At 42.1% G+C, this 18,246-nt stretch overlaps 1 protein-coding gene and 1 long non-coding RNA gene across 4 annotated transcripts in view; one reads left to right on the top strand and one right to left on the bottom strand.

The window, feature by feature from the left end:
• The first annotated feature begins 1,372 nt into the window (after positions 1–1,372).
• On the top strand, positions 1,373–18,010 carry LOC130283310 (uncharacterized). The gene is made up of 3 exons (XR_008846646.1): positions 1,373–1,453; positions 17,129–17,225; positions 17,760–18,010. It is a non-coding gene; the product is annotated as an uncharacterized LOC130283310 (long non-coding RNA).
• LOC130283309 (vitellogenin-1-like) overlaps positions 1,442–18,246 on the bottom strand; it is a 138,987-nt gene continuing 122,182 nt past the window's right edge. The window contains exons 33-36 of one of the 3 annotated variants that reach the window (XM_056532611.1): positions 16,736–16,830; positions 14,262–14,421; positions 12,112–12,270; positions 1,442–1,819 (exon numbers count right to left, since the gene is read on the bottom strand). In XM_056532611.1, the coding sequence (XP_056388586.1) occupies positions 1,698–1,819; positions 12,112–12,270; positions 14,262–14,421; positions 16,736–16,830 (536 nt within the window). In that variant the 3' untranslated portion in view covers positions 1,442–1,697. The remainder of the gene's footprint in view (positions 1,820–12,111; positions 12,271–14,261; positions 14,422–16,735; positions 16,831–18,246) is intronic. The other 2 variants (XM_056532612.1, XM_056532613.1) reach the window with 2 other exon arrangements.

Here is an 18,246-nt window from a genome sequence, read left to right as displayed (position 1 = left end):
TATAAAAGTAAGAAAGATCTGCTGGGAGCTGTAAATCACTGTCCATGTCAGTGTTTCCCAAGCAGGGAGCCTCCAGCTGTTGCAAAACTACAACTCCCAGCATGCCCGGACAGCCGTTGGCTGTCCGGGCATGCTGGGAGTTGCAGTTTTGCAACAGCTGGGGCCACCCTGCTTGGGAAACACTGGTCTATGTAGAGGACAGGAGCTTCTTCAGGATCCTATACAGTACACAGTGTCCTAAAAAAGTAATGGAGTCGCCCTCATCTGGTGTCCAAAGAAGCAGCTAACCCTGGTACAGGTAAAGTGTACAGGACATGTAATAACTCCCTGTACTGTAGGGGGCGCTACCAGACAGGAATTCAGTGCATACACTTCAGTAATACAGGGGTTTTACCAGTGAATGCCCATTTTGATTGGTCGGTTCGTCCAGCCATTGACACGTTTCCCAGATCTGGACTGTCTGTACATTGTATGTTGAGTCTGGTTTCAACTTAAGATGGTCCAGAAAAGACCATTGTATGTTGAAACTATTGTATGTTGAGGCCATTGTAAGTTGAGGGATCACTGTATTAAATAACCGTGCTATCAGCTGTATAGGGGATTGCTAGCTGACAGATTGCCTTTAGGAGATAATGTTTGTTAGCACCGTTCCTGGGGGGGGGGGGGAAGGCACCTAAAGGGGCACCTCTAAGGTTACTAGTAGGAGTCAGTACAAAGTTGCTGTCTCAAGTCACACCTGATTCAGAGACGGACTGGGAATTGCTCCCCCACAAGGTTAAAGGGGTACTCCGCTGTTCAGCGTTTGGAACAAAATGTTCCCAATGCTTAGAGCCGGTGTCGGGAGCTTGTGATGTCATAGCCCCGCTCCTTATGATGTCATGTCACGCCCCCTCAATGCAAGTCTATGGGAGGGGGCGTGGCAGCCATCACGCCTCCTCCTATAGACTTGCATTGAGGGGGCGGGGCGTGACATAATAAGGGGCGGGGCTATGACGTCACAAGCTCCCGGCGCCAGCTCTAAGCATTCGGAACATTTTGTTCCAAACGTTGAACAGCAGAGTACCCCTTTAAACACCCTCTGGGTGAGCTGCTCATGTGTTTTGGTTTTATGAACGCCAACCGGTTCCAGTTTTCGGAAAGAAGGCAGGCACTATAAGACCCAGCAGACTCTGGTCTAAAACCTTGATCAACCTGAATGACAGAAAACAGCGTTATAGTTGGTAGTAGATAATAAGTAATCACAGTGGGGAAATTTATCAAGACCTGTCCAGAGGAAACGTTGCTGAGTCGTCCATAGCAACCAATCAGATCGCTACTTTCATTTTTTAGAGGCCTTTTCAAAAGTGAAAGAAGCGACCTGATTGGTTGCTATGGGCAACACAACAACTTTTCCTCTGGACAGGTCTTGATAAATCTCCCCCAGTGTCCGTACATTTTCCCTGACCAACCTCAGGTACCTCACGTATCGTTCTAACAGCGCAAACCCAGAAATCAGCAAAGACTTGTTTTTTCATGAATAAATTTGTTTGAAATATATTTTTTTATTTGAATGCACATTGTGTTTGTGACGTATAGCAGAGCTGTTCTTGTCATTTTGCCATTGGGACACCACGATGGATTTTTGGTGGTAGACATGCTAGATTACCGTATCTTCTATGCCTGAAAATGAAGATTTCGGCTCTGCTACATCTGTGTTGTTATACTTTGGCGCATTCTTCTGTGCACACACAGCTGGTATGAGCCTCCACTTCTTTAATGAGGTCTTCTGGTGATGACACTTTGGGGTTAGCCTGCCAGTCCTCCAGCCTCATTGCTGATTCTAGGAAAGAAAATATAGGTCAAAATGTATCGGAAGAGATTTTTATTTTTTTTTTTTTTTTATTGCAAAAAAAAATAAAAAAAGTTATGTATGGTTTTCTATGATTTATGTGTATATACTGTGGCCGACATTTATCATTGTTTTTAGACTGTTTTTTTTGTGTCTACAAAAGGCACGAAAAGGCGCAAGCAGGGTATATTTGCACCTTTTTTGCACCTTTTTGTTTACACATTTCTGCTGATTTTGAGTTGCAATCAACTGATTTTGGCAATACACATGATATAGAAGGGATTTATGAACTGCGCCTTTTTGTAAAAAGGCGCAAAAAAGGCGCAAAGCCACTGAAAAGTCTCTAAAATGATACCATCTCAGACCTGGCGTAGCTTTTTGGTGTATGTGAAGAGAGAAATTTCAGAAAATGTTTACCTGCACAAATTTGGTGCTCCTACACATTACCAACACACAAAAAAAAAGGGTGTAAATGCTTCACTTACACCTACAATGATAAATGTGGGCCTATATGTTTATGTGTATAGGAATAACTAGATGACCAGCCGGGGTCGGAATACTGGGACTCCACTAATTATGAGAACAGAGGGCGATGGTCCCTGAGAGTGAATCATGCGGCAGAGAGCATGCTCGGCCACTGCTCCATTCATTCTCTATGGGGCTTCCGAACATTGCCAAGCGTTGAGCAGAACAATGTCCAGAAACCCCCTAGAGAAGAAATATATAGCCCTGTCACTGTGAACAAAAGGATACGGCAATTGAAATTTAACACACCTGCCCCCACACACATGAGATGGTTGGCCAATTAGCTTGTAAATAGTAGTGTTGAGCGGCATAGGCCATATTCGAATTCGCGAATATGCTAATTTTCGCATATGCGAATTGTCGCCTATGCTAATATTTGTATATGCAAATTTTCGCATATGTCAATTTTCGCACGCGCGAGCGAATATTCGCTTATGCGAATATGACGAATAATCGCGTATATATATGGGCGAATATTCGCATGTTTGTAATACTGCCGTTTTATTTTCGCGCATGCGAATATTTACATATGCGAATATTTACATATACGAAAATTTGCATATACAAATATTAACATAAACAACAATTCGTATATGCGAAATTTAGCATATGCAAATTTTCGTTTATGCGAAAATTCGCACACCGGTCTCACATAGTAGTAGTAGAGCCTTCTTACACCACATAAGCTGGAAGCAGAGAGGGATGATCACTGTGATGTGTACTGTGAAAAAAAAACAAAAAAAAAAAACGAATATTCGCAATTACGAATATATAGCGCTATATTTGCAATTCGAATTTTATTCACGAATTCGCGAATATGCGATATTCGCGAATAAAATTCGAATTGCGAATATTCGCGAGCAACACTAGTGTGGAGTAAAGAAGGTTCTAATACTACTGTGTGAGCCTGGCGTGCGAATTTTGGTCTATGTTAATTTTTAGGGGTATGTTAATTTTCGCATATGCAATTTTTATGCGAATTATGATTTCTGTTAATTTTCGTATATGTGAATTGAGGGTATACTAATTTTCGTATATGCGAATTTAGGGTTATGTTAATTTTTCGTATATGCACATTTTTGCTTATGCTAATTATGGTTTATGCTAATTTTTCGCATATGCGAAAATAAAACGCGAACATTTTGAATATGCGAATTTAGCGAATATATGACGGATATTCATCCATATATTCGCGAAATATCGCAAATTCGAATATGGCCTATCCGCTCAACACTAATTTTTATGGGATTAAAGGGGTGCTCCCATGGAAAACTTTTTTTTTTTTTTAAATCAACTGGTGCCAGAAAGTTAAACAAATTTGTAAATTACTTCTATTAAAAAAATCTTAATCCTTCCAGTACTTATAAGCTGCTGAAAACTACAGAGGAAATTGTTTTCTTTTTGGAACACAGAGCGAGCACAGTGCTCTCTACTGACATCTCTGTCCATTTTATGAACTGTCCAGAGTAGGAGAAAATCCCCATAGAAAACATATGCTGCTCTGGACAGTTCATAAAAGGGACAGAGATGTCAGCAGAGAGCATTGTGGTCATGATGCCAGCAGAGAGCTCTGTGTTCCAAAAAGAAAACCATTTCCTCTGTAGTATTCAGCAGCTAATAAGTACCGGAAGGATTAAGATTTTTTTTATAGAAGTAATTTACAAATCTGTTTAACTTTCTGGCACCAGTTGATTAAAAAAAAAGTTTTCCACCGGAGTACCCCTTTAAAGGCAGGTTTGATAGTGGGGTCTTTCATCCCCCTCCTGGGCCATTTTTTCACACCGGCCCAGATTAGCTCAGGTGCTGAAGACAGCTCATCACTTGGCTTTAAAATTAGGTAAGAGTAAATCTGCAGGGGAGGCTGTGAAAAACCTGGAGCATCATTGAGAGTACAAATCAGGAGGTTTGCAGCCTCAAAAGGGAACTTTGTAACCTGTTGGATTAACACATTTGTTGACTGTTGTGTTGGGTGACTGGTAGTAAGCCACCTGTGTAGACAGACAACAAGCAGGATTTATTTTGTGCGTTTTTTTTTTTTTGTTTTTTTTTCGGTTTGCTGGAAAATAAAAACAGGAGAAAGGGTGTGTTCACACTACGTTTGTAGAGTATGGTTGCTGGATCCGGTTGGGAGGGGCAAAAACCGGCCGCTCCCGTATCCCAGCTGGATCTGGCCCAAACCCCATTCATTTTAATGAGCCGACCGGAGTCAAACGCTGACTCTGGTTGTCTTATTTTTGCCCCGTATACGGTTTTCTTACCGGACCTAAAACCGTGGTATACCGTGGTTTTTGGTCCGGTCAGAAAACCATATACGGGGAAAAATGAGACAACCGGAGTCAGCGTTTGACTCCGGTCGGCTCATTAAAATGAATGGGGTTTGGGCCAGATCCAGCTGGGATACGGGAGCGGCCGGTTTTTGCCCCTCCCAACCGGATCCAGCAACCGTACTTTACAAAAGTACTGAGCAACTCTTCTACAATACATATAAGCCTCAGTGATACAAACCTCCCATCCACCATTTTACCAGCTGCTTGTTTACAAAGACCATAGGGGGGGTATTTATCAATTTTGCCTGTTTCTTTTTACCCTTTTTTTTTTTTCACTTTGGTTTTCGTGGACATGCACCAAATTTATCATTTGGTGCAAGTTGTTAGTAATTTTGGCTCAAATGTTGAAATCAGCCGTTCACAGCGCCTTTTACACAGAACTTACCGCCACAGAGGACGCGTATTTTACCCTGTAGAGCAGCCATTTCGGAGTCCCTCCTGCAGTATATCAGCAAGCGATGAGTTATTTTCTTTTGTGGTGTTTATAGCCGCCATGTGAAATGGATTTTATTTTCAACTTGAGTATTTATTATTATTATTTTTTTTTTGTTACTTTAGTGCAGTGGTCTTCAACCTGCGGACCTCCAGATGTTGCAAAACTACAATTCCCAGCATGCCCGGACAGCCAACGGCTGTCCGGGCATGCTGGGAGTTGTAGTTTTGCAACATCTGGAGCTCCGCAGGTTGGAGACCACTGCTTTAGTGCTTTACCTTTCCTGAACCTGTGCGGCCATGTCCAATGCTGGCTCAACGGAGGGTGAAGGTCCCTCCGAGACAACTATGTCGCAAGATATAGTATTGCGCAGCCCCTGGAGGCGTCGCTGCTTTCACAAAAAAAAAAAAAAGTTTCAATGTATTTTGACGCCTTTACATTTTCTGACATTGCTAAGTGTGTTTTCCATGTGCAACATTTCTTGGCGGGGATTTGCGCCAAAATTGCGCCAAAGATCGATTGGCGCAAATGATGAATTACTGACTAAAGTTAAAATCACACACAGAAGCGTGTGATTTTGAGAAAGTTCTAAAAATGACAGAGGAGAAGATGCGCCAAACTTTGGCGCAAAAAAGACACTGCGCCAAAGTATTGCGCCAAAGTTACGTAAAAAAACAAACAAACACATAAATCCTTTGATAAATACCCCCCAATACTATATATAGCGTGTATGTATATAGTTAAGTGCGACACATATTGTACGTCAATCATAGCCATAACAGCACAATTATTAATGTACGGCCATGGTCATTGTGGTGCCATAGTAGAACCTATCAGACGGATCTCTAATCCCCGGTGACAGCTGACCTTATTCAGTGGGCTCAGGAGGGGCTTAAGGGGAATAAATTTAGTATATGAGGTTTAGGGAGACATCTCACGGCTGGAACGGAGAACATCTATGTCATAACAAGTGCCAGCAGACCAGCTGGTGCCACCCATCATAGGGACCGTAATGGCCATCACTCCCGCTCAAGGACTGAGCGGTCATATTAATGATGCTTTATACTTTATTTATATCATGTATAAGAATGCAGAAAAGTGAATTTCCCTTCCAAATATGTAAATCTAGAATCAAACAGCCCAGCGGCAGGCGGCTGCAGCCATGTTGATGTTCCAGCAATGAATCATCCGGCACGCTTCAGCTTTCTTTACTTGTGTCCCAGTTTTTACACCTGAATACCCTTGTACGTCTATTAAGGTTGTGTATCTCTCTTTACCTCTATGGGAGAAGGATGAAAGCGCCGAGATATAGAGCCAAGATCCTCTACCTGTGTATTATGTGCACACACAACGGGAAGGTTTTATCACTTGTTGTGCCCCCAAATAGTGGCGTGATGTGCTGCCAATTTTTTGCGCAAAAAAAATTATATGAAAAATGTGAGAAATTCATCATTCATCTTGTGACAGTAGGATAAATTTGGCAGATATGATATTGGCATAAATAAAAAAGAACAAGCTAGCAAAATGGATCGAAAAATAGTTGTGTTATGGAAGTGATGTGTCTAGTTGTGTTATGGAGGTGATGTGTCTAGTTGTGTTATGGAGGTGATGTGTCTAGTTGTGTTATGGAGGTGATGTGTCTAGTTGTGTTATGGAGGTGATGTGTCTAGCTGTGTTATGGAGGTGATGTGTCTAGTTGTGTTATGGAGGTGATGTGTCTAGTTGTGTTATGGAGGTGATGTGTCTAGTGTTATGGAGGTGATGGGTCATGCTATGTTATGGAGGTGATGTGTCTAGTTGTGTTATGGAGGTGATGTGTCTAGTTGTGTTATGGAGGTGATGTGCCTAGTTGTGTTATGGAGGTGATGTGTCTAGTGTTATGGAGGTGATGTGTCTAGTTGTGTTATGGAGGTGATGTGTCTAGTTGTGTTATGGAGGTGATGTGTCTAGTTGTGTTATGGAGGTGATGTGCCTAGTTGTGTTATGGAGGTGATTTGCCTAGTTGTGTTATGGAGGTGATGTGTCTAGTTGTGTTATGGAGGTGATGTGTCTAGTGTTATGGAGGTGATGTGTCTAGCTGTGTTATGGAGGTGATGTGTCTAGCTGTGTTATGGAGGTGATGTGTCTAGTTGTGTTATGGAGGTGATGTGCCTAGTTGTGTTATGGAGGTGATGTGTCTAGTGTTATGGAGGTGATGTGTCTAGCTGTGTTATGGAGGTGATGTGTCTAGTTGTGTTATGGAGGTGATGTGCCTAGTTGTGTTATGGAGGTGATGTGTCTAGTTGTGTTATGGAGGTGATGTGTCTAGTTGTGTTATGGAGGTGATGTGTCTAGTTGTGTTATGGAGGTGATGAGTCTAGTTGTGTTTCGGAGGTACAGTATCTAGTTGTGTTATGGAGGTGATGTGTCTAGTTGTGTTATGGAAGTGATGTGTCTAGTTGTGTTATGGAAGTGATGTGTCTAGTTGTGTGATGGAAGTGATGTGTCTAGTTGTGTTATGGAGGTGATGTGTATAGTTGTGTTATGGAGGTGATGTGTCTAGTTGTGTTATGGATGTGATGTGTCTAGTTGTGTTATGGAGGTGATGTGCCTAGTTGTGTTATAGTGGTGATGTGTCTAGTTGTGTTATAGAGGTGATGTGTCTAGTTGTGTTATGGAGGTGATGTGTCTAGTTGTGTTATGGAGGTGATGTGTCTAGTGTTATGGAGGTGATGGGTCATGCTATGTTATGGAGGTGATGTGTCTAGTTGTGTTATGGAGGTGATGTGTCTAGTTGTGTTATGGAGGTGATGTGCCTAGTTGTGTTATGGAGGTGATGTGTCTAGTGTTATGGAGGTGATGTGTCTAGTTGTGTTATGGAGGTGATGTGTCTAGTTGTGTTATGGAGGTGATGTGTCTAGTTGTGTTATGGAGGTGATGTGCCTAGTTGTGTTATGGAGGTGATTTGCCTAGTTGTGTTATGGAGGTGATGTGTCTAGTTGTGTTATGGAGGTGATGTGTCTAGTGTTATGGAGGTGATGTGTCTAGCTGTGTTATGGAGGTGATGTGTCTAGCTGTGTTATGGAGGTGATGTGTCTAGTTGTGTTATGGAGGTGATGTGCCTAGTTGTGTTATGGAGGTGATGTGTCTAGTGTTATGGAGGTGATGTGTCTAGCTGTGTTATGGAGGTGATGTGTCTAGTTGTGTTATGGAGGTGATGTGCCTAGTTGTGTTATGGAGGTGATGTGTCTAGTTGTGTTATGGAGGTGATGTGTCTAGTTGTGTTATGGAGGTGATGTGTCTAGTTGTGTTATGGAGGTGATGAGTCTAGTTGTGTTTCGGAGGTACAGTATCTAGTTGTGTTATGGAGGTGATGTGTCTAGTTGTGTTATGGAAGTGATGTGTCTAGTTGTGTGATGGAAGTGATGTGTCTAGTTGTGTTATGGAGGTGATGTGTATAGTTGTGTTATGGAGGTGATGTGTCTAGTTGTGTTATGGATGTGATGTGTCTAGTTGTGTTATGGAGGTGATGTGCCTAGTTGTGTTATAGTGGTGATGTGTCTAGTTGTGTTATAGAGGTGATGTGTCTAGTTGTGTTATGGAGGTGATGTGTCTAGTTGTGTTATAGAGGTGATGTGTCTAGTTGTGTTATAGAGGTGATGTGTCTAGTTGTGTTATAGAGGTGATGTGTCTAGTTGTGTTATGGAGGTGATGTGTCTAGTTGTGTTATGGAGGTGATGTGTCTAGTTGTGTTATGGAGGTGATGTGTCTAGTTGTGTTATGGAGGTGATGTGTCTAGTGTTATGGAGATGATGTGTCTAGTTGTGTTATAGAGGTGATGTGTCTAGTTGTGTTATGGAAGTGATGTGTCTAGTTGTGTTATGGAGGTGATGTGTCTAGTTGTGTTATGGAGGTGATGTGTCTAGTTGTGTTATGGAGGTGATGTGTCTAGTTGTGTTATAGAGGTGATGTGTCTAGTTGTGTTATGGAGGTGATGTGTCTAGTTGTGTTATAGAGGTGATGTGTCTAGTTGTGTTATGGAGGTGATGTGTCTAGTTGTGTTATGGAGGTGATGTGTCTAGTTGTGTTATGGAGGTCATGTGTCTAGTTGTGTTATGAAGTTGATGTGTCTAGTTGTGTTATGGAGGTGATGTGTCTAGTTGTGTTATGGAGGTGATGTGTCTAGTGTAATGGAGGTGATGTGTCTAGTTGTGTTATGGAGGTGATGTGTCTAGTTGTGTTATGGAGGTGATGTGTCTAGTTGTGTTATGGAGGTGATGTGTATAGTTGTGTTATGGAGGTTATGTGTCTAGTTGTGTTATGGAGGTGATGAGTCTAGTTGTGTTATGGAGGTGATGTGTCTAGTTGTGTTATGAAGTTGATGTGTCTAGTTGTGTTATGGAGGTGATATGTCTAGTTGTGTTATGGAGTAGTGTTGCTCACGAATATTCGCAATTCGAATTTTATTCACGAATATCGCATATTTGCGAATTCGCGAATATTCGCGAACATAGCACTATATATTCGTAATTATGAATATTCATTTTTTATTTTTTTATTTTTTTTTTCACAGTACACATCACAGTGATCATCCCTCTCTGCTTCCAGCTTGTGTGGTGTAAAGAAGACTCTAATACTACTGTGTGATACTGGTGTGCGAATTTTCGCATATGCGAAAATCAGCATATGCTAATTTTCGCATTTGCGAATTTTCGCTTATGCTAATTTTTGTATATGCTAATTTTTGCATATGTACATTTTCGCATACGCGAAGTTTCGCATATGCGAAAATAAAACTAGAATATTACGAATATGCGAATATCCGCGAATATATGACGAATATTCATCCATAAATTCGCGAATATTCGCGAATTCGAATATGGCCTATGCCGCTCAACACTATTATGGAGGTACAGTATCTAGTTGTGTTATGGAGGGGATGTGTCTAGTTGTGTTATGGAGGTGATGTGCCTAGTTGTGTTATGGAGGTGATGTGTCTAGTTGTGTTATGTAGGTGATGTGCCTAGTTGTGTTATGGAGGTGCTGTGTCTAGTTGTGTTATGGAGGTGATGTGTCTTGCTGTGTTATGGAGGTGATGTGTATTGCTGTGTTATGGAGGTGATGTGTATAGTTGTGTTATGGAGGTGATGTCTCTAGTTGTGTTATAGAGGTGATGAGTCTAGTTGTGTTATGGAAGTGATGTGTCTAGTTGTGTTATAGAGGTGATGTGTCTAGTTGTGTTATGGAGGTGATGTGTCTAGTTGTGTTATGGAGGTGGTGTCTAGTTGTGTTATGGAGGTGATGTGTCTAGTTGTGTTATGAAGTTGATGTGTCTAGTTTTGTTATGGAGGTGATGTGTCTAGTTGTGTTATGGAGATGATGTGCCTAGTTGTGTTATGAAGTTGATGTGTCTAGTTGTGTTATGGAGGTGATGTGTCTAGTTGTGTTATGGAGATGATGTGCCTAGTTGTGTTATGGAGATGATGTGCCTAGTTGTGTTATGGAGGTGATGTGTCTAGTTGTGTTATGGAGGTGATGTGTCTAGTTGTGTTATGAAGTTGATGTGTCTAGTTGTGTTATGGAGGTGATGTGTCTAGTTGTGTTATGGAGGTGATGTGCCTAGTTGTGTTATGGAGGTGATGTGCCTAGTTGTGTTATGGAGGTGATGTGTCTAGTTGTGTTATGGAGGTGATGTGTCTAGTTGTGTTATGGAGGGGATGTGTCTAGTTGTGTTATGGAGTTGATTTGTATAGTTGTGTTATGGAGGTGATGAGTCTAGTTGTGTTATGATGGTCATGTGTCTAGTTGTTTTTCGGAGGTACAGTATCTAGTTGTGTTATGGAGGGGATGTGTCTAGTTGTGTTATGGAGTTGATTTGTATAGTTGTGTTATGGAGGTGATGAGTCTAGTTGTGTTATGATGGTCATGTGTCTAGTTGTTTTTCGGAGGTACAGTATCTAGTTGTGTTATGGAGGTGATGTGTCTAGTTGTGTTATGGAGGTGATGTGTCTAGTTGTGTTATGGAGGTGATGAGTCTAGTTGTGTTATGGAGGTGATGAGTCTAGTTGTGTTATGGAGGTGATGTGTCTAGTTGTGTTATGGAGGTGATGTGTCTAGTTGTGTTATGGAGGTGATGTGTCTAGTTGTGTTATGGAGGTGATGTGTCTAGTGTTATGGAGGTGATGTGTCTAGCTGTGTTATGGAGGTGATGTGTCTAGTTGTGTTATGAAGGTGATGTGCCTAGTTGTGTTTCGGAGGTACAGTATCTAGTTGTGTTATGGAGGTGATGTGTCTAGTTGTGTTATGAAGTTGATGTGTCTAGTTGTTTTATGGAGGTGATGTGTCTAGTTGTGTTATGGAGGTGATGTGTCTAGTTGTGTTATGGAGGTGATGTGTCTAGTTGTTTTATGGAGGTGATGTGTCTAGTTGTGTTATGGAGGTGATGTGTCTAGTTGTGTTATGGAGGGGATGTGTCTAGTTGTGTTATGGAGGTGATGTGTCTAGTTGTGTTATGGAGGTGATATGTCTAGTTGTGTTATGGAGGGGATGTGTCTAGTTGTGTTATGGAGGTGATGTGTCTAGTTATGTTATGGAGGTGATGTGTCTTGTTGTGTTATGGAGGTATTGCGTCTTGCTGTGTTATGGGGATACAGTGTCTAGTTGTGTTAAATTGGAATATAGATTTTTTTTTCTCCCTTTATTTTTTCTCCCTTTGAGAAGACTAACCTACCCTCAATGTTCACTTCCACGTATAAAGGAAAGGTGCTTAAACCCTTTATCCCTGGTCCCTGTCCTTGGTATATGAAGTACACCTGTCAATTGTAAGTACCTCCAGGTCAGGTGACAGAACTGGGAAAGGACATGCCTAACACACTTCTGTTCTGTCCTTGTGAGCGGTCAGGGTCTAAACACTCAAAACTGATCAAAATTTATGATATGCCTCTATGACATATTAAAAAATTTTAAACATTATTTTGGGTTATTATAGCCATTCCCCAGCCACATCCAGCACACAGTACCTTTAGGAAGGCAATGAAATGCCATGGTCATCTGCACTGACGTTTCGGGATGACATCCCTTTACACAGGTTAATACTGGCTCTGCCGAATAGCAAGTTGACTGCTGGTCCTCAATACGCTCATTTTCCAACATGATATATTGCTGGCCCAATGCACAACCTACAAGATAATAAAATATGAATAAATATAAAATATGATAAATATGAAATTATATCCATGTTTTATATGCAGGCTCAAGGTTGACATTTTGGTTATCATTACTCTCTGAATATTATTTTCGGTGGGCTTACACATATCAGGCTTACTGTACAGCTACAGGACATTTGTGTTTGGGGGTCTGCTCACTTACAGATGGCAGAAAATATTCCTATGCATGCAGTCGCTGTTGTCCAAAAACCCACAAAAACACGACAAGTAATGTGCAAATACAATGACAAATTCTAGTTAAAGGGGTACTCCACCCTTAGGCATCTTATCCCCTATCCAAAGGATAGGGGATAAGATGTATGATCGCGGGGGTCCCACCGCTGGGGACCCCCACAATATAGCATGCGGCACCCACCATTTTCTTGTCCGGAAGCGCTGGAGGGTCTGGGTCCCAACCACCGGAACGGAAGTTCGTGATGTCACGACTCCGCCCCCGTGTGACGTCACGCCCCGTCCCCTCAATGCAAGTCACACGGGGGCAGAGTCGTGATGTCACGCCCCCTCCCATAGACTTGCATTGAGGGGACGGGGCGTGACATCACACAGGGGGCGGAGTCGTGACATCACGAACTTCCGTTCCGATGGTCTGAACCCAGACCCTCCAGCGCTTCCGGACAAGAAACAGGTGGGTGCCGCATGCTATATTGTGGGGGTCCCCAGCGGTGGGACCCCCGCGATCAGACATCTTATCCCCTATCCTTTGGATAGGGGATAAGATATCTAGGGGTGGAGTACCCCTTTAAATGGGCACTCTCATTAAAACTAATTTCTGCCATTGCACTCCTTATGGTAAATAAAAAATCTTTCTAATGTACTTTGATTAAAAAAGAAAAAAAAAAGTTTTCTATGTTTTATTTGTGTCTAAAAAAAGCTGCCGCTAGGTGTCTCCCTATTTGTCCAGAGCACATTTCCCCCCCCCCCATCTCTTGCACAGACTTTGGACTCCTGCTGGTCTGTCAGAAGTCCAAGATCAGGAAATGCAGTCTGGAGTGCTGAGGGGTGTGTGCGCAGCCTTATCCAATCATAGCTCATCTCACACACTGAACTGCTCTGGGCTGTGTGTAGCAGAGTGAGGGAGGAAGTTCTCCCCTGTATGGCTTCAGATGATGTCACGCCTGCTGGGGAACACCCCTTCCCAGTCTGTGAATCTGACTGAGCAGAAAATACAGAGCAATATCAAGGTAGAAAAATAAAAAATAATAAAAATATAGGCAGGGGGTGGTTTATCATGATGGGGGCAGTGAACTGGAAGGATTATAAAATTTAACAAGATCATGAAAGGTACTCTTTAAAGGACACCTATAGTTTTTGAAAACTTTTGACAGGTCATAGTGACACATCAGTCAACTTGATTAGTGGGGGTCCCGCGGCCGTGACCAGGGCCGCCATCTGTACTGATCCCTTGCTGCAGGCTCTGCTCCGGCAGTATGGGGTTTAAACATTTCTGATGGTGGTCCTTACTGTGACCACCCCCCCCCCCCCCCCATGGTGCTAGAACCAAAGGGCAGAAGCCCCCAGAGTGCCGTGCCCTTTCATTTCTGATCAGAAAAGTGAGTACATGGTATATGGCCAGCATGGTAGCTCAGTGGTTAGTACTGTTGTCTTGCAGAGCTGGAGCCCTGGGTTCAAATCCCATCAAGACAACAGTTGCAAGGAGTTTGTATGTTGTCCCTACATAATGATTTTGGAATTTAGATTTTGAGCTGCAATGACAGTGTTTCCCAATCCAGGATGCCTCTAGCTTTTGCAAAACTACGACTCCTATCATGCCTTCGGCTATCCGGGCATACTGGGAGTTGTAGTTTTGCAACAGCAGGAGGCAAACTTTTTGAAAAACCCGAATTAAGGAGACAGGCAGACATGTCATTAGTATATAGAAAATACATACAGAATTGTGCAATATACTAATGCATTATGTAGAATGTATATGCAATAAGTCTTACTTGATCCACATGAATTTTCCGGCAACATCCATGAGTGAACTAGACCGACACAACTCCTGGCCACATCATGGTTTGGCTTTTGGAAATCGTTTTGTTGAAGTAGATCGGCATTCCCGCAAAGGCCACAGATTTTACCATGCATCAGTGGAGAAAGCTGAACCTGAAACATAATCGGTATAACGGCTTAAAAAAGTTTTCCAGGATTTGAAAAAAAGAGCTGATTTCTTTCAGAAACAGCGCCACCCTTGTCCTCAGGTAGTGTGTGGTATTACAGCTCAGTTCTATTGAAGTAAAGTTGTCATACCACATACAACCTAAGGACAGGGGTGGTGCTGTTTTGGAAAGAAATGAACTCAGTTAAAGGGGTACTCTGGTGGAAAACTCTTTTTTTTTTTAATCAACTGGTGCAAGAAAGTTAAACAGATTTGCAAATTACTTCTATTAAAAAACCTTAATCCTTCCATTACTTATTAGCTGCTGAATACTACAGAGGAAATTATTTTCTTTTTGGAACACAGAGCTCTCTGCTGACATCACGAGCACAGTGCTCTCTGCTGACATCTCTGTCCATTTTAGGAACTGTACAGAGCAGCATATGTTTGCTATGGGGATTTTCTCCTACTCTGGACAGTTCTTAAAATTGACAGAGATGTCAGCAGAGAGCACTGTGGTCATGATGTCAGCAGAGAGCTCTGTGTTCCAAAAAGAAAATACTTTCCTCTTTAGTATTCAGCAGCTAATAAGTACTGGAAGGATTAAGATTTTTTAATAGAAGTAATTTACAAATATGTTTAACTTTCTGGCACCAGTTGATATAAAAAACATTTTTTTTCCACCGGAGTACCCCTTTAACTGGGGACTGCTTTGTTGTGCAAAAACAAGGTTATATATAAAAAATAATAATAATAATGATATATATATATATATATATATATATATATATATATATAGTATTGGGCTGATGCAGATCCTTTCAATTGTGCTAAAAAATGATCATAAACATTTATATTTTTTGTAAATTATCTTAAAGGGGCATTGCAGCCGGGGGATAAGTGGCTGATCGTGGGGGTTGTCTGACTGCTGGGACCCCCCCGCAATCTCTGGGATGGGACTCCATCTCGCTCAATGAGGAGCATGTGTTATCTTCCGCTAGACGTCACATGCTCCCTTTATTTCTATGGGAGCCCCAATGATTGTTGAGTGCTTGACTCAGGTTTTTTCGAAGCTCCCATAGAAATCAATAGAGCTCGTGGCGTCTACTGGCACACACTCTTTAGTCAGGGCCGGGCCCCGGTGGTTGGACCCGCCATGATCAGCTACTTATCCCCTATCCTATATGGATAGAGGATAAGTTAATTTCTTCTGCAGCACCCCTCTTAAGATATATTGTAAAGTTGTAAAAACTGTAACAAGCCATCTTTCAGCAAAAGAATTTCATGGACTTATCCAGACCAGTTCCGGCGCCATCTCCAGCATCTTCTGTTGTCCTAATTGATCATGCCTTCCAGTGGCAAAATATTAAACTGCTCTATCTCTCCAGCCTGTGCCCATGATTGTAGTTAATACCCCTCACATGCATTTTAATCTCTAAACCTTTTCCCTGTATTCTGACCTGCTGTGACCTGATCTATGCCTGTATTCTGACTATTCTCCTGCATGCTGATTTTGTACTGCGTCTCTCTCTAGGTTTGAACCTTGCTTGTCCTGACTGTTTCTGACTCTGGTTCTGTACTACGCTACCCTCTAGGTTTTGACTTTCTAGCTTGTTCCTGACTAATCCCTTGTCTGCTGGGTTTTTACTTCTTTGCCCATTTGTTGCTGACACCCCTCTGCATTTATTTCAGTGTAGGGACTATCACACAGTAGGGGGGCTACCATTTAGGGCAGATTGTCAAAGTAGGCAGGGACAATGCTTTGAGCGAGCCCTGGTCTGCCCCGCTCCCTCCTGACTAACCCCTTGTCTGTTGGTTTTGTACTTCTCTGCCCAGGTATTTCTGACCTGGCCTGTCTGACTTCCCTGACACCCATATGCACTTATTTCAGTGTAAGGTGGATCGCACAGTTGGTGGGGGAAGGCACCAGTTAGGGCACATCGTCCAAACAGGTAGGGACAGTGGTTGGGGCAAGCACTACTCTGCACTGCTCCCTACCTGACGTGAAAGAAGTGCTAAATGTGGCATAGTCTTAATATAATGGACAACCATTTCGGTAATCTTAGGATTCCTTACTAGTGTTGCTCACGAATATTCGCAATTCGAATATTATTCGCGAATATCGCATAATATATGCAAATTTTCGCGTGTGCTAATTTTGTATGTTAATATTCAAATATGTTAATTTTCGCATATGCGAAAATAAAACGGGAATATAACGAATATGCAAATATTCGCGAATATATGACGAATATTCGTCCATATATTCGCGAATATTCGCGAATTCGAATATGGCCTATGCCGCTCAACACTATTCCTTACCTTGGCTGATTGTCCATCGAATGAAATCTGCTCAACACCATTCTTTGGCGCCTTTAATGTCAGAGTTGCTGCGTTCCTATGAATTCTGATACAATCTGAAACATATGCAATTTCCGTAAAGTGAAATATTTACACCCCTTTGGGAAAAATGTACAAATAGGTATCCATTTTATCCTATGTATGATAACAACTGAATCAAACTTAGATCAATAAGGAACATGTGTTACAGCCTGGGATGCTAACATTAGATTGTATTATGGCCATATGAAACCGTCCATAGACTAACTGAATATCTATTTGTAGTTTGCACAAAGTTTCTAGATAACCCTTTATAAATACTGTATTAAAGGCTTTGAAACTGTGAACAGTGTTTTTTAACCAATGTGCCATTAGGTGTTGCAAAACTACAATTCCCAGCATGCTGGAAAAGCCTTTTGCTGGAGTCCAGACCTGAAGGAGGAAGAGGCCTTAGCCTGGGAGCGGAGGGAAGGTGAGTAGGATATTATTTATCTTTTCTTGGAGGGGTCCTATATGGGTGGGGGGTGTGAGATTCCATACCTTCCTACTGAAGTATTCCCTACCTACCGAGGGGGTTCCCTGTCTACCTACCTACTGAGGGATTCCCTACCTACCTACTGGGGGCATTCCATACCTATCTGCCTACTTGGGGGATTCCCTTCTTACCTACTGGGGGCATTCCATACCTATCTGCCTACTTGGAGGATTCCCTTCTTACCTACTGGGGACATTCTCTACTTATCTACCTACTGGGGGATTCCCTACCTATCTACCTACCTACTAGGGGAGGGAGAGATAATTACCTATCTACTTATTGGAGGATTCCATACCTATCTACCTACTGGTGGTATTCCCCATCTATCTACCTACTAGGGCATTCCCTTCCTTATTACCTACCTAGGGGGATACCTACCTACCTACTGGCGTTTTTTGTTTTGAAGAATGAAGAAGATACAATTCTGTCATATATCCTAAAATATTCCCTAACATATTTTTGGTTTTCAAGGTGGGTCACCAAGATGTTGCATATGCCAGCAAGTTCACAGTCCTTTACGAAGATAACTCTTATGTCTGGCAGATAACAATTGCCATAGCTGGGGTCCTGCTATAGTGGAGATGCCATTGTGCCTTGTATAGAGGTCACCATAGAGGTCAACAACAACCTGAACTTAAAAGCTTCCTGGCTACTTGTTGCCTACTCAGAACATGCCTAGGGTTGGCAACTTTTACAATGTACTCAATGCACATGTACACCTAGTCTTAGTCAGTACCCGAAATGACAGCAGTTAGTGGGTTAACGTCTGTCTACATCCTCAGTATTCAGCTACAATTCTTTTTCTGGATTTCAGAAAGAAAGGAAAGTTAACCCTGGGAGATACAATGAATGTTTCATGAGATAAAATGGTCATGTCAATTTGCTGGTCTTCCATTCGTCACACTTTTATCCCAATATAACTGCTCGGCGATTCAATCTGCTGCTTTTATCTGAGCCG

The sequence above is a fragment of the Hyla sarda genome, chromosome 7 (genome assembly GCF_029499605.1).
Source record: "Hyla sarda isolate aHylSar1 chromosome 7, aHylSar1.hap1, whole genome shotgun sequence".
Lineage (NCBI taxonomy): Eukaryota > Metazoa > Chordata > Amphibia > Anura > Hylidae > Hyla > Hyla sarda.
Note: the sequence above shows the minus strand (reverse complement) of the source record. Positions and strands in the feature narration are given on the sequence as shown.